The sequence below is a fragment of the Lethenteron reissneri genome, chromosome 14, assembly GCF_015708825.2.
Source record: "Lethenteron reissneri isolate LAM-NWPU_2019-01 chromosome 14, ASM1570882v1, whole genome shotgun sequence".
In the NCBI taxonomy this organism is placed as follows: domain Eukaryota; kingdom Metazoa; phylum Chordata; class Hyperoartia; order Petromyzontiformes; family Petromyzontidae; genus Lethenteron; species Lethenteron reissneri.
Window position 1 is genome coordinate 4,705,700 of NC_083792.1, and position 16,556 is coordinate 4,722,255.

General features: G+C 50.7%; 1 protein-coding gene across 1 annotated transcript in view; it reads left to right on the top strand.

Annotated features, from left to right (window-relative positions):
• The window catches only part of LOC133342273 (homeobox protein prospero-like), a 122,917-nt gene that overhangs the window by 51,378 nt on the left and 54,983 nt on the right, over nt 1-16,556 (top strand). Inside the window, exon 3 of the mRNA XM_061551331.1 lies at nt 9,709-9,816. Within this exon, the coding sequence (XP_061407315.1) occupies nt 9,709-9,816 (108 nt within the window). The remainder of the gene's footprint in view (nt 1-9,708; nt 9,817-16,556) is intronic.

Sequence of the window (16,556 nt, forward strand, 5' to 3'; positions counted from 1 at the left end):
AATAATCGATGGCTGAAGGTTCTCGAGAGGCCAAACAAGTGCCCGGCATAGCCACCCTCCTCCCTCCCTCGCCCCATCCACCCACCACCACCAACTCGGCCATCCGTCGCTCAGCTCCGCCGAAGACGATTGTCCCATTTATTTAGCCACGGGGCCCTTATCGCGTGGGCTCCAGGAGAGCGCGGAATGTGGAGATTGAGGGCAGGGGGAGAGAGGCAGGGGCGAGGCAGGGGAAGGGGCAATTGTAGCTTAGCGCTCTCGGCGCACAAAGGGGGAGCACGTTGAAGGCGATCTTTATAGCGTTAAATTGAGTCTCTTTAAATGCTGTGTACAGTGGCAGCCGATGACACGCGGGGCAGCGGCAGCGGCAGCAGCAGGAGGAGGGGACGACACGGCGTGGCGGAGGAAGCGGTGGGGTTGGAGGTGGGGATGGTTGGGTGAGTGTGTGCGTTGGTGAGTGACTGTGTGAGTGGGTTGGTGAGTGTGTGGGAGGGTGAGTGGGTGTGTGGGAGGGTGGGTGGGTGAGTGGGTGGCTTAGTGAGCGGGTGGGTGAGTGTGCGGCTGGGTGAGTGGGTGAGTGAGTGGGTGAGCCGGTGGGTGGGTGAGTGAGTGGGTGAGTGTGCGGCTGAGTGAGTGAGTGAGTGGGTGAGCGAGTGGGTGAGTGAGTGGGTGGGTGTGCGGCTGGGTGAGTGAGTCGGTGAGCGGGTGGGTGAATGAATGGGTGAGTGTGCGGCTGGGTGAGTGAGTGAGTCAGTGAGTGGGGTGAGCGGGTGGGTGAGTGAATGGGTGAGTGTGCGGCTGGGTGAGTGAGTGGGTGAGCGGGTGGGTGAATGAATGGGTGAGTGTGCGGCTGGGTGAGTGAGTCAGTGAGTGGGTGAGCGGGTGGGTGAGTGAATGGGTGAGTGTGCGGCTGGGTGAGTGAGTGGGTGAGCGGGTGGGTGAATGAATGGGTGAGTGTGCGGCTGGGTGAGTGAGTCAGTGAGTGGGTGAGCGGGTGGGTGAGTGAATGGGTGAGTGTGCGGCTGGGTGAGTGAGTGGGTGAGCGGGTGGGTGAATGAATGGGTGAGTGTGCGGCTGGGTGAGTGAGTGGGTGAGCGGGTGGGTGAGCGAGCGGGTGGGTGAGTAAGTGGGTGAGTGAGTGGGACCTGCGAGCCTGGGGTTTGGGGGCGGGGGTGAGGTGGGGGTCCCGCCGAGTGACCGCGCTGTTGGGAAACATTTGCGGCCTAGATGGTGCCCCCCCCCCCCCCGCAAGTCCACGTCGCTCGCCTTGTTCGCAGCTTGTGGCACACGACACGCGTGCTCGCTCGCTCGCTCGCGCCACAAGTAAATATAGCGCCGCGCGCTAAATTTAGAACCATTGCGGGGGTGGTGGTTGTGGGCGGGGTGGGGTGGTGCGTGCGGTCTCGGGCAGGGGGGGGGGGGTCCCAGACGCTCAAGTTCTGCTGCTGCTGCTGCTGCCACGGGCATTCTCTCCCATTGTCCAGAGCCGTTGCTCCCCCGCACCCACCCACCCACCCTCCCTCCCTCCTCCTAGCTCAGTCGCTCTTCACGGCCGCTGCGCTATTTGTGTGCGCGCTTTTTCGGCCGCACCGCGTGAGTCACGGGGCGCGCGCAGAGCGATTATTCGAATTTACGGATTTCGAGTGACCCCCCCCCCCCCCCGTGTGGTGCCACCCTCCGTGCTGCCTCGGTGCCTAACTGCCTGGGCGCTACGCTCCCTGCGGCTGCGGACATCGAGAGCGCTCCGCAGCCCGCGGTTATGAAATTTGCGGCGCTTTTTATTTGTGTTCGTCGTCGACTCGAGCGGCGTGCGCGCGCGCGCATCCCGCTTTGGCGCGTGCTGTCGGTCGCTGTTGTCGATCTCGTTCGGGTCACGCGTTGAGATGCGGGAGCAACGATTTGTGGACAGCAGATTCACCACCATTGGAACCTCATTTGCCAGTAAAAAAATATGATAATTGTTTTTTTGCCCTCCTATCTGTGCAACAAAACTGACACCTTTTTTTACAAGGAGTCATGTTTGCATAGACCACAATACCTGCAACCATAATGCAAACAAAAAACATAACTCTGATAATATATGCAGATTCGCCGTGCCGTGGTGTCATTGTGTGCCGGCGCGTGAACAGGCGGACGACGGCAACGACGGAGCACGGTGAACCCAACCCAGACTGACCCTTGTTTGCGAGTTGTAATTGCAAGGAGATGCCGTGGGATTAGGCGAAATGACGAAATTGCAACTAGCTTGGATAGGGCTAGCTGGCCACTCATAATGTGCCTTGGCTAGAAAGGCCTCCTGTTTCCAACCGCCGTTCAGTGGGAGGACGCTCCTTCTCCATAGCTGCCCCCACTGTCTGGAATATGGATGGGGCCAGCAAGCCACTCCTAATGTGCCTTGGCTAGGAAGGCCTCCTGTTTCCAACCGCCGTTCAGTGGGAGGTCGCTCCTTCTCCACAGCTGCCCCCACTGTCTGGAATATGGATGGGGCCAGCAAGCCACTCCTAATGTGCCTTGGCTAGGAAGGCCTCCTGTTTCCCACCGCCGTTCAGTGGGACGTCGCTCTATTCTCCACAGCTGTCCCCACTGTCTGGAATGCCACCATCCCCACCCTCTGCAGAGATCTTTCCCGAGTCCAAGTTCATTTCTGAAGGACATCGTCTTCACCTCTCTCAGCCTAACTTTGAGCTGTGCCGGTGTTGCCTTGCTTGCTCTTAAACACAAACCCCATCCCCATCAGTGGTTAAATGCCCACTATTTGTGTAGCATCCGCAGATGCTTTATACACCCAAAATTGTCCCCGTTATTCCGATGGGGGGGGGGGGGGGGGGAGGAATTTTATCAGCTGCGCATGTTCAATATTTACCCATTACACACTATATGGCCTTTAAGACTGTTGGCAGCGGCTCTGTCACCGAGCACCTATGAAGCCCGTAACAGCACAAGGAGGAGGGTCATGTGTTGCCAGCTCCACACCCGGCCACCTTTGTTCCTCCAGTGCTGATGTTTACACTTTGTACCGTGTACTCATTCAAGGCTGAGTCGACCTCGCGGGGAGGCCTCGAACACGGTCGAGGTGTCACTCGCCACTGGCCAGGAATTGAACCGAGGTCGGGGCAGCGTTGATAGTGCAGAGCGTTCACCGCGGGGCCACCAGTAAATGTGGGGATTACAAGCGACACGACACAATCACATGACGGGGCTGTATTGCGTTAAGAGGAGAAGAGACGGGAGCGATGCGATCAGCTGTTGCGTGTGTGCTGGGTCCGTCGGTTGATCATTGTTACATCGCAGTCACCATTGCGAGCTGTTCAGTGGCTCCGGCAGGCCCCTTAATCCAGCAGTGGGTTGACCGTGGCCGCTGCCGATGTCGATTGTTCTTGCTGAGCGATACACTCGGTGGGTCTGCATTCAAACAAAAGACAAAAGGACGAGAGAATGTGGCTCTCCGCAGCAGTTGCGATTGTAGAGGCGGTAACAAGCACACGGCTAACGTTACTGCACTACACACTTTTATCCAGACTATTTTAAACCATTTAAAAATCGAGACTTTCATTGTTTTTTTTTAGCATTCGTAAATGTTGACGATGAAAACCGTAGATGTTTTTTAATGATCTAATTATAAAAAAAACAGAATATGCAACCCGATGAACTCTGCGATAGCACTCAACGTCAACTCCTTGCGCCGTCTCCCCGCTCGAAGCACCACGTGACTGTGCTCATCTTTGGTGGCTCTGAGCCAACAATGCCAATTCCACATTCCCATGGCCGGGTGCCAGCTGTAGTCACTCAGTTGCCAGTGCGTCTGTTGGATTACCACTTTTTACTTTCCACAAAGTGGTGCTGTCGCGACAAATATTATCCGTCGTAGAGGTTTTTGGGTTGGATCGCGTAAATATAAATGCGTCGTTAAACCCGTGGGTTATGTTGTGGGTTTACTCTCCGTGTTGAGGGTTTACTCTCCAACAAACCGGTGTGCTGTACGAGTCAATAATTGGCACGTTTTGTTTACGTGAAAAACCTTACTAATTGGTTTAACGACACATTTATATTTAGGCGATCTAACCCGGCAACATCTATTAGGGTACTAATTTTATCAACCAGTAGGGGTGATGGGCTGGATCAACCACCTTACGTGGTTTAGTACTGGCAACTTTCCAGTGGTTCGTTTGGACAGTCTAAGCCACGGGGCCCATACGAAACTCGACTGCTATACATCAGCAGTGTAACGATTCATATATGGTGCAGGTAATGGGGCCTACATGACCTCTTGCAGCCACTAGAGGCCACTACATTTACCGCAGTATTAAAAATAGAATTCATCCTTGGATGAAATTGCAGCCTTGAAACAGAATCGCTGTTGGTATGTCAAATCAAGTCATTGCACATACTCTGCAGCATCCTGTAAGTATAGGTGGAGCAATTCAATTACTTAGTCACGATAAAATGAGTATCACTTTCTTGGTAGGGTCACGCAGTGGCTGTCCTATGGAGAGTCATACCCCTGTCATAGGAACGTGAAATGCCCGTTGCTGGCTCAAGGCTGCAAACAGCCAAAGGGTTCCCCCACCACACGTGTTCATTCGAGTAGGAAACCGCTCGGAATGTCTTATTATACTCTTCGCCGTTTCATTTGACATTCATTCATTCATTCGGCTGCCTTCATGAGTTGCTCACCCAGCCGTACATTAGAGAGCTTCATTGTGCCCTTCATATCGGCAGCGTTCTTTAAGGCCATCAGGTGCAAGTCTGAAATTACTAAAGATTGGTAAGATAAAGAAAAAGCTCAGCTGCTTCCTTTGCAGATATCCCGACTCTTTGATGTCGCACATCTGACGGATATCTGCCAACTTAAGCGGGGATCTGTAAAAGACAATTATTTCTGAATATAATGTGTTTTTTTCTTCTTGGTTCTTTCGGTAAAGTCACGTAGAAGGGAAGTAATAAAATAATAAAAATAAAACATAATAAAACAATTCTCACGACGTTTCGGCCACTTTCATTCAGACTCTGTCGCCTCGACGGACCTGGTTTTCACCTGAGGACGGCTGCTTGCGTTGTGGCCGAAACGTCGTGAGAATTGTTTTATTATGTTTTATTTTTATTATTTTATTACTTCCCTTCTACGTGACTTTACCGAAAGAACCAAGAAGATGAATCCCTGCAGTCACGAAAGCTTTAAATCGAAAAATAATGTGTTTTGTGTGTGTGCGCCGATAGACAGCTCGTGTTTACGTGCTGTCGTCATTGTGCGCGTGCCCGCGCGCACACGAGGTGTCTTAATTAATTAACGCTGCACCTTGCAGGTGAAGCTGTGAACACTGACAAGAAAAAAAATCTCATTACAGATGGAACCAAACTTTTTTTTTTTACCCCCACAAACTATAATTATCCTTTCTTTAGACACCTCACATCTACGCGGTAATGGTTATATCAAGAGATACGTTATAATTACAAAGAAATGTAACAAAAAAGTTGTCTGATGACCTATCATTCATCTGAGCGCTATCAAAGTCCCTCTCTATATATATAGATATATTCTACGGGTTAATGAACTCTTGCTTTACAAAAAAACGTGATTATATTCCTCGCCGTTTATTTAAACTTGTCCGGCCGAATCGGAGCTGTAACCTTGCAGATGATTTGAATCCCGACATGAGGTCGACTCAGCCCACGATCATCACCATCTCTGCAAGGTTGCTACAAAATAATTATCGCTTAATGTCAAACCAATCGCCGGTTGTTGTTGTTGTATATCCAGATCTCCTTTGAACAAAAAACACAACTTTGGCTTCCCTCCGTGTTTCTTGACGTTGTAAACGTTCAGGCAACCTCTCCTCGTGCACGTTAACCCGATAAACCTGACGGAATAATCGCTTCTATCGCATCGGCGATGGTTAAGTACAAATTTTATTTGACGTTTCCCCCACCCGCCCCCCCCCCCTAGTGATTCACCACCACCATTCAACTCCCCCAATTTTCCACGCGGCCGCGTAATTTCGTTACACGTGCGTTGCGCGCAGCTTCTAACATTTCCGCACCCCACCTACTCCTCTGAGAGGTGTTCATACGTCCACGTGGATTTTTATTATTTGTTTCAAGCAAAAGCTTGTGGGATGCTACACGAGACCACAATGCCGATGACAGAATTTGGAAAAAACGTCAGACCGGGCTCCTGAGAAAACCGAATAACTAACGTGATAGTTGGAGAGAGAAAAAAAATAATGATATTACGTCACCCGTGTAAAAAGCGTGACGCGATAGCTGCAAAAGAGGGATTTGTGTGTGTCGCTTCGAAAAGTCACTCGGCCACCAAATTCGTTTGACGTTGGAAAGAGAATTACGCAACTCACGAGTTCAAGGAGGGGGGCGGGTTGGGGGTTGGGGAACACATTTCACGGTCCTCATGTGAAGTTTGATTTCAATCTGCTCACCGTTTCCTTGTGGGTTTTTTCCCAACATTTAATTTTGAACAACCAAAAAAAAACACACAGATGCACCCACTGAATCCTGGGAATAGCATCCTGTCTGGCAGAGTGCATTGTGGATAAATCGCGCTTAATCATTTGCGAAGAATTCCAGTGCGGTCATGTAACTGAAAATCCGTACGCAAGTGCTCGTGCTCACATTTTGCCACGTGAAGTATGAACAGTGAAGAGAGAGACAAAACTCGCTGCTTTCATCATTGATATTGCCTCGCAGCGGAACAATCTAGAACACCCGTGGGGCTTTGTCGCGGGGCAGTAGCGCAGTGGGTAGTGGCACTAAGCTGTGAACCCTGGCGACCTGAGTTCGATTCCCGGCCACGGCGAGACCGTCGGTGGCGAGTATATCCTGACATTGGGGCCTCCCTTTGCCAACTGGCACCGCGATCAGCATGGGGAAGTGAAGTAAAAACAACCTTCGTTGACAATTTAACACGTAATCATGCACTGGATTGGCAAGTGGTTGTACATTGTATTATTTATATATAAATTTATATTTCATGGGACCTACTTTGCCAGTACCAAAATATGAGAATAGGTTTTCCCCCTTTTTTATTCTGGCAACAAAACAGGTGTTGGTCTAACACCGTTTGGGACTAGGCTCAAAAGAAAGCTGTCTCTGGTGTGGACCAATCAGTTTCAAAGACAATGCATATATTATCAGAGTGTGTTTTTGCTTGCATTCTGACCACAAGCATTGTGGTTGATGCAGACATGATTCCTCGTAAAAAGTTTCGGTTTGGTGTTTTAACATCTCAACACCTGTTTTGTTGCCAGAAAAAAAAGTGAAAACCTATTCTCATATATTTATGTTATTAAAGTGTTGAGCAACATAACTTCTCCAGAGCAGAGAGGGGTGGAGTGGAGAGATCACACTTTACACCGTGATGCCCGACGGCATGGAATCGATGCGTGAACAGTTGTGCATTAATTACTTGATTATATTTACGTTTGTTTACCGAGAAATGTTTCACCGAGTCTCGACTCGTTTTCAGGATGGCCTTGCCAAGTTTTTGCAGGAGCAGGAGGTGGGGGGGCGATGTTGTTACGGTTTGTAATCTCAATCGAGTAAATTTGCAGGTAATTGTTCAGCATTGGGATGTTTTGGCCAATACCAGCTCCATTACAGATGGGACGAATTGTTAGCTACTAGAGAAAACCAGAGGACCTGAGGAGAAACCCATTCGAAACATGGGGGGACAACAAACACTCCACTCACACTCCACTCACACACACGCACTCACTCACTCACAATATCACACTCTCACACTCTCACACACTCACTCACTCACAATATCACACTCTCACACTCTCACACACTCACTCTCTCAAACACTCTCACACACTCCACTCACACCCCACTCACACCCTCACACACTCCACTCACACACTCACACTCTCCACTCACACTCTCCACTCACACTCCACTCACACTCCACTCACACTCCACTCACACTCTCCTCTCACACTCCACTCACACTCCACTCACACTCCACTCACACCCCACTCACACCCTCACACACTCCACTCACACACTCACACTCTCCACTCACACTCTCCACTCACACTCCACTCACACTCCACTCACACTCTCCTCTCACACTCCACTCTCACACTCCACTCTCACACACTCTCTCACACTCCACTCACAGTCCACTCACACTCCACTCACACTCCCACACACTCCACTCTCACACACTCCACTCACACACACTCCACTCACACACACTCCACTCACACTCCACTCTCATACACTCCACTCACACACACTCCACTCACTCTCCACTCTCACACACTCCACACTCACTCCACTCACACTCTCACACTCTCCACTCACACTCCACTCCACTCACTCTCCACTCTCACACACTCCACTCACTCTCCACTCTCACACTCTCCACTCACACTCCACTCACACTCTCACACTCTCCACTCACACTCCACTCACACTCTCAAACACTCCACTCACACCCCACTCACACTCTCACACACTCTACTCTCACACTCTACTCTCACACTCTACTCTCACACTCCATTGACACGCACTCACACTCTCACACACTCTCACACACTCTGCAGAACATGGGGCACAACAAACACACTCCACAATGAAAGGCGTCCGAGCCTGCCAGGATTCGAACCCAGGGCCTCCCTTGCTGAGGCGCGGGTGTTACCACTGCGGCCACTGATTAAATGCCCATCCCGTTGTTCTTGAGTGCAGAGGTTTTGCACACGTACGTGAAGCTAAATCTGGTTTTCCAGTACAATCATAGGCCATGTGCTTTCCAGGTCTCAGTTTGAAGCCACTTGTGCATCTGATTTTAAGTGTGGCCCTAATTCCTGGCTTTTAGTATCAGGAATCTTATTATTGTGAGCACTGCGAATGTCACTGTTTTTGAAGGCACCACTTGGGTGAACGTGCAAGGCTTGGCTGGTGAGCATATAATGAATTGATGTAGCACCCTGTGTGTGTGTTACAAGGTAATGAGTGTGGCTCTTTAACAGCTGGCACAATATACATCTGTTTGGTCATCATTATTATGATTAGTTTTACAACTGAACCTAGATATAGGGAGCAAGGCCAGTTGTTCTTATATCCGAAGTATGTGTGCTTATATACAAAGTTGTCCTTTGCCTTCGCCCCCTCAACCCACCAGTGTAATGTCAGCATGAGTCGCCTTTATCAGAACTGTGCTCATGTGGGTTGTGTAAAAACAACATTTATATTTTTACGTGGAAGGTCACGCGTGTGAAGGAGGCGCTTTGCCTGCTTGGTTAATTTTGCTCCTTGTATTCTCCACAACGAGGCTAACGGCTGTTGCTGCGTCGCGCATTGCATTGTTTCGCGTCGAACGAGGGTACCCACATCGAAGCAGAGAGCGCTCCTTGCCAACAAGCATCCGGCAGTTCCCACCGAGCGTGGCTTCAAGCGAGCCCGACTCTGAGTGTCGAACCCAGTCCGGAGCTTTGGCTTCCGTTGAATCAATTCTGCTGAAAATTTGCCCTCCCGGTCGGTGGGCCGTGTGGCTGGCGGAATGTGTGAAATAAAAAAAAACTCAACAAATTATTCAGAGAGACAAACACTGTGCGGAGGAGCGTGCATCGCCTGCCTTTTGATTCCATGCTTACATTCGGTGTGCTGATACCCGACTTCTGCTGCATTAGGAGGCATAGCAACTCTGGTCTTCATTGGCTTCATGTCCGTGGTCCTTAACCATCGGTGCACATCCAGGATGGGCTCACGCCCACGCACCTCAAGAAGGCGAAGCTCATTTTCTTCTACACTCGCTACCCCAGCTCCAACATGCTCAAGCTCTACTTTCCCGACGTCAAGGTGAGCACTCACCTGCATCCTCACCTGCATCCTCACCTGCATCCTCACCTGCATCCTCACTTGCTCACTCACCTGCATCCTCACCTGCTCCCTCACCTGCATCCTCACCTGCATTCTCACTTGCTCACTCACCTGCATCCTCACCTGCTCCCTCACCTGCATCCTCACCTGCATCTTCACCTGCTCCCTCACCTGCATCCTCACCTGCATCCTCACCTGCATCCTCACCTGCATCCTCACCTGCTCCTCACCTGCATCCTCACCTGCTCCCTCACCTGCTCCCTCACCTGCTCCCTCACCTGCTCCCTCACCTGCATCCTCACCTTCATCCTGACCTGCTCCCTCACCTGCTCCCTCACCTGCTCCCTCACCTGCATCCTCACCTGCATCCTCACCTGCATCCTCACTTGCTCACTCACCTGCATCCTCACCTGCTCCCTCACCTGCATCCTCACCTGCTCCCTCACCTGCTCCCTCACCTGCATCCTCACCTGCATCCTCACCTGCTCCCTCACCTGCTCCCTCACCTGCTCCCTCACCTGCATCCTCACCTGCATCCTCACCTGCATCCTCACTTGCTCACTCACCTGCATCCTCACCTGCATCCTCACCTGCTCCCTCACCTGCATCCTCACCTGCTCCCTCACCTGCTCCCTCACCTGCATCCTCACCTGCTCCCTCACCTGCTCCCTCACCTGCTCCCTCACCTCCTCCCTCACCTGCTCCCTCACCTGCATCCTCACCTGCTCCCTCACCTGCATCCTCACCTTCATCCTCACCTTCATCCTCACCTGCTCCCTCACCTGCTCCCTCACCTGCTCCCTCACCTGCTCCCTCACCTGCTCCCTCACCTCCTCCCTCACCTGCTCCCTCACCTGCATCCTCACCTGCTCCCTCACCTGCATCCTCACCTTCATCCTCACCTGCTCCCTCACCTGCTCCCTCACCTGCTCCCTCACCTGCTCCCTCACCTGCATCCTTACCTGCTCCCTCACCTGCTCCCTCACCTGCATCCTCACCTGCTCTCTCACCTGCTTCCTCACCTGCATCCTCACCTGCTCCCTCACCTGCTCCCTCACCTGTTCCCTCACCTGCATCCTCACCTGCATCCTCACCTGCTCCCTCACCTGCATCCTCACCTGCATCCTCACCTGCTCCCTCACCTGCATCCTCACCTTCATCCTCACCTGCTCCCTCACCTGCTCCCTCACCTGCTCCCTCACCTGCTCCCTCACCTGCATCCTCACCTGCATCCTCACCTGCTCCCTCACCTGCATCCTCACCTGCTCCCTCACCTGCTCCCTCACCTGCCTCACCTGCATCCTCACCTGCATCCTCACCTGCATCCTCACCTGCATCCTCACCTTCATCCTCACCTGCATCCCTCACCTGCATCCTCACCTGCTCCCTCACCTGCTCCCTCACCTGCTCCCTTACCTGCTCCCTCACCTGCATCCTCACCTGCATCCTCACCTGCTCCCTCACCTGCTCCCTCACCTGCTCCCTCACCTCCTCCCTCACCTGCTCCCTCACCTGCATCCTCACCTGCTCCCTCACCTGCATCCTCACCTTCATCCTCACCTGCTCCCTCACCTGCTCCCTCACCTGCTCCCTCACCTGCTCCCTCACCTGCATCATTACCTGCTCCCTCACCTGCTCCCTCACCTGCATCCTCACCTGCTCTCTCACCTGCTTCCTCACCTGCATCCTCACCTGCTCCCTCACCTGCTCCCTCACCTGTTCCCTCACCTGCATCCTCACCTGCATACTCACCTGCTCCCTCACCTGCATACTCACCTGCTCCCTCACCTGCATCCTCACCTGCTCCCTCACCTGCATCCTCACCTGCATCCTCACCTGCTCCCTCACCTGCTCCATGACCTGCTCCCTCACCTGCTCCCTCACCTGCATCCTCACCTGCTCCCTCACCTGCTCCCTCACCTGCATCCTCACCTGCATCCTCACCTGCTCCCTCACCTGCTCCCTCACCTTCATTCTCACCTGCATCCTCACCTGCTCCCTCACCTGTTCCATCACCTGCTCCCTCACCTGCTCCCTCACCTGCTACCTCACCTGCTCCCTCACCTGCTCCCTCACCTGCTCCCTCCCCTGCGCTCACCGATGATGCAATTGAGCGCTTGCCTCTGCGCAAGCTCGGATCCTCAATCAACACACCCGCCCACGCTTGCATAACATAACAATAATGTTTTATTTGTAGCAGTATCGGTCTTGCAAATTGCATCTCAAAACACTGTAGGATGTTGTGGCACGGAGGTGCTGGAAAACCACAGAAAAGTGTGATGGCAGGCCAGAACCGGCACGAAACCTTTGCCCGAGCTTTGCGATCCTCTATTTGTATTTTTGGCCAACTCCATTCGCGAGCTGTAAGCAAACCTCTCTACGTTCACATTGACCCGCACTCGAGACCCATTGATGACGCCTGGCAGGGGTGGCTCTTTAGTGAGCACAACTTGACACGGTCAGAAGGTCTCCGAGTTCGAATCCTAGATGGGATGTGACTTGGCCAGTAATGCCCTCCAGGGTCCATGAAACGAGCACTGCTTTGTGGGAGGGAGCAACAGTGGTTGTACTCTGGAGAGATCGGTCTCTGCACCGGTAATGTGAAATTACACCGCTCTATGCGCAGCTGAAATCATTTGAGCATGGAGACATTTTGTAAAAAAAGAATTTTTTTTGTATATATGTTGAACTTCTTTGACAGCATATGTAGCCAACCGTACTAATCGGAGAACATGTCCATGTTTACTGGAAATCAATTTTATAACAAAAAAATAACATGAAACTTACATCAGTATTAGTACCGCCGAAATCCATTGTTTTACATCCGATTATTTTTCCCAATTCAATAAAAAAAATCACTGCATTTTTTCTCCCAGTAGCGTCGCCACTCAAAAGCTGACGCCGCGGTCGTTTTCGTAGTCGACCCACCCAAGTGTCGTTCTCCTGCCGACCTCCTTTTTGTTCCACCCAAGTTTACTTCGAGATACACGTGGGATTCCGATGGAAAAATCTCATTCACCGCGGTGGGCTGCGACGTGCGTCTTTGTTGGTCAAAGTGTGGTCTGTGACGCAAGATCAGTGGACCCTCTATTGGCAGGCTGATCAGCATTTCAGATTAACTGGCAGTCGTGCTCACGTAAAAAATATTAAGCGATTGCATTGGCAGTGGTCATGAGCACAGACATATATATTTACCATTTTATTTTTGACGTTCGTCGTTAATTTAAGGAACATATATATACCGTGCTCGAGTAATATTAAAGGGAATGAAAGTACCATCGCCGAAAACGTGGCTAATTATTTTTGGTACATTTTAACTTTCTACACTCACAGCATATAGATCAAGGTCTCGACATTGCCATGTCAGTTCTGAGAGTTTTTTTTTTAAGATCCTGCATCATGCTAGTCACAGTGAGAGTTGGTGAATGGTGGGGGAGGCTCCCACCGGTTCTGATACCAACTCATCACCGATGTCAGCCCGTGGCCGGGAATTGAACCCGGTTCACCGGGTTCGTAGCGCCGCGCCCTAACCGCTGCACCACCGCTCCACTGGCGTGCGCACAGTTGGTGCAGTGTAACAAACACTGGGCGAATCACTCGGGGCGTTACGCAGAATGCGCGTTTCGACGTAAATATATCTATACGTACGTACTATTTTTGTGAAAATAACTCTTCATCTTTATATAGCGCCTTTCATCGGAAGATCACAGAGCGCTGCACAACAGAAAATTTCAACCCTCTAAACTAAACCGGATTGTGGTCTAGCGATGGCACGTATCTCTCTGCTCGTCCCGCTTGCACTCCTCCGTTTGTAAACTTGACTCGAAGCAGCCTCGGGCTCCTTGGATAAACCCAGAATTAACTTCTAAACCCCTTGAGCTCACTACGTTTCTGCTGCTGCTGCTACTGCTGCCTTTGTTATTCGAGAATTGTTTCCCCCACGATTGTCCACACCGCTGGTCCCTCTCCCCCTTGTCATCTCCATGACTCAGGAAGACCAGTTTTGACATTCAGTCTCTCATCAGCAGTCAGGCTCGCTTGAAACAATGCTGGCGAACATGTCAATCTTACAAGCACTTGAACGCAAACATTCTACAATGCATAAAATGTCCCTCTATACTATTCAACAAACTTATCGATCAATGCATCGACGTATATGCGATCATTTGAATTGAACGTGTATGTACGTGGAACTTCTTTCGCACCATACATAGACAACTGTGCTGTGTGTGGTGCGAAAGAAGTTCGACACACGTACGTAGCACAGCGATCTAACCGCTTTGCCACCACTCCCGATAATTAGGCTGGTCAACTTGGCCAGTTGAAATTTAGACACGAGAAATGGCTAAATGCACAATCGGTACTCGCTGCCAGCATCATGATTCATCATCTATTGTCAGGTCAGGCCACATAAAGACGGTGGATCGCAGCTCGCTTTATTCATCCTAGATCTCCTCCCTTACAAAATAGAAACGATAAACTAAACAAATAAAACCAGGTAAGGCCCACTGAGCTGCCACACATGATAGCCCAATGGAGTGACTTATCACGTGGACATTTATAGCCGATACATTTTCTAAACATACGCCTTTTGTCGTCCTCTGGTCTAACACCGTTTGTAGACGAGGCTCAAAAGAAAGCTGTCTCTGGCGTGGACCAATCAGTTGCAAAGACAATGCATGTATTATCAGAATATTTTTGTTTGTTTGCATTATGACCACAAATATTGTGGTTAATGCAGACATGATTCATTGTAAAAGGTTTCAGTTTGGTCTTTTAACATCTTAACACAGCTGTTTTGTTGCCCAAAAAAAAGGGGAAAACCTATTCTCATATTCTAAACGCATGTTTATAAATGTGGAGGGAAAAACTGGAGGACCCGGAGAATAATCCACGTGACCACGGGGACAACAAGCAAACTCCAAATAAACAGGCATCAGGCTCGAGATCGAACCCACGATCTCCTGTATACCAGGCTAGGTAGTAAACATCTCTCCATCGCGTATCATCTCAGGGGCAAAATGAAGACAACTAATCACACACACACACACACGTGTATATCTCACATCGCTACGAGGGGATTCCGCATCGCACATTGTGGCCTTTGCGCAAGCGGCGTACCTGTTTGGTGGGGATGGCGCGAACATCTGGTTGTTGCAGATGAAAAGACGGCTGACAATACGGCCTCTCAGCCGCATTGATCACATGCGGAGGCCGTCGCTCTGGCCCATCGGAGAAAGCCGCTCTCCCTATCTCGGTCTATCGCAGGGCTTGTCCATCAATCAGAGCCAATTGGAGAGCTGTTCCCCCTATCAAATCCTATTAAGGGCACTTCTGTGTGTATCGCAGCCATCAAAAGGGCATTTCGTATGGCCCAATAGCAGTATCTCTAGTTTCGATACCCCTTGATAAACCCACACTTGTCATTACGGTGAAAGAGTGTTTTTTTTGTTTATCGTGTCATGGATGTTTACAAAATATCAACACATATTGACGTACCCCGGGGGGAGCGGTGGCAGAGCGTTTAGCTCACTGCGACAAACCCGACAAGCCGAGCTTGCTTCCCGACCGCAGCGAGCGTTAGTGGCGAGTGATTACTAAACAGTTTCGGGCCCAGCCCACGTGCGTTCAGGGAGCCCACACTGGCCGGCGTGATGAAGTATGGTCAAACAAGCGCCCACAACTGACGCAGCGTAGAGAAGACCTTCTTCCAGGGCTCTGACATCACTTGCCATAGACGTTAGCTCCAGCCGAGAATCGAACCCGGGTCGTAGGGTCTATAGCACGCTGTGCAAATCACTGCCGCCACCCCAATACTGCCCGAATACTTTTGGAATATACATCGACAGCTGGCTGATGTGGCACCTATTTGTGCTTCCAACTGCCACTCTTTAACAAACAGAGGCCACCAACCGTCTCTCCGCGTTGACGTTTTCCACAATCGAATGGGTCTGTTTTGTTTTCATTCAGATCAATTGATGTACTTGGTAGCATTCATATTTAATAGTGTCAATGATTGGAGGCTACAGCCGATGTCGGCTAATGGATGATAAAAACAACAACTGTCTAAACGCCAACTTTCTTCAGACGTACACTTCCTCATAAATCTCTATTGTCTGTTTTGGAAACTGTGATCTTGAATTAGGGGCCTAGGGGGGGGGGTCAGACATTTGTGACGATGTGTGACGAAGGGGGGGGTTGAGAAATGTTACGTCACATCAAAATGCGCAACTTTAAATAAATATAGACAACACGTTCTACTTAATTAAATGGACTTTTTGATAAATGTTTTCTCCTACAGCATCAGAGTGCAGCGCCACATTAATTACGCACTACAATGACAATAGTTTAAAGCGATTTGAAGAATGTTTTATTTTTGGAGGAAGGGGGAGGCAGAGCTTTGTGACGTCATATTTGAGGGGGGGTCTGACTTTTGTGTGTGTTGGGGGGGGGGGTAAAAAATCGTCCAAAATTGCGTGACGTCATTAGGTGTACAAGTATATACACATGAGCATATAAATACAAACATTTTTTGGTTCCATCAGCCTATTTGCTGTCCAGACCACTATTATCTGGCAGCTAACGATCAACCACTACCATTGTAAGAGGGCCCGTTGCCCCTAACGCTATCTGCCCTGCATCACCACAATCCTCCGTGAAATGGGACAGGTCCGTGGAGATGATGGTGATCGCTTTACTTCGCCCCACCCCAATGCGTG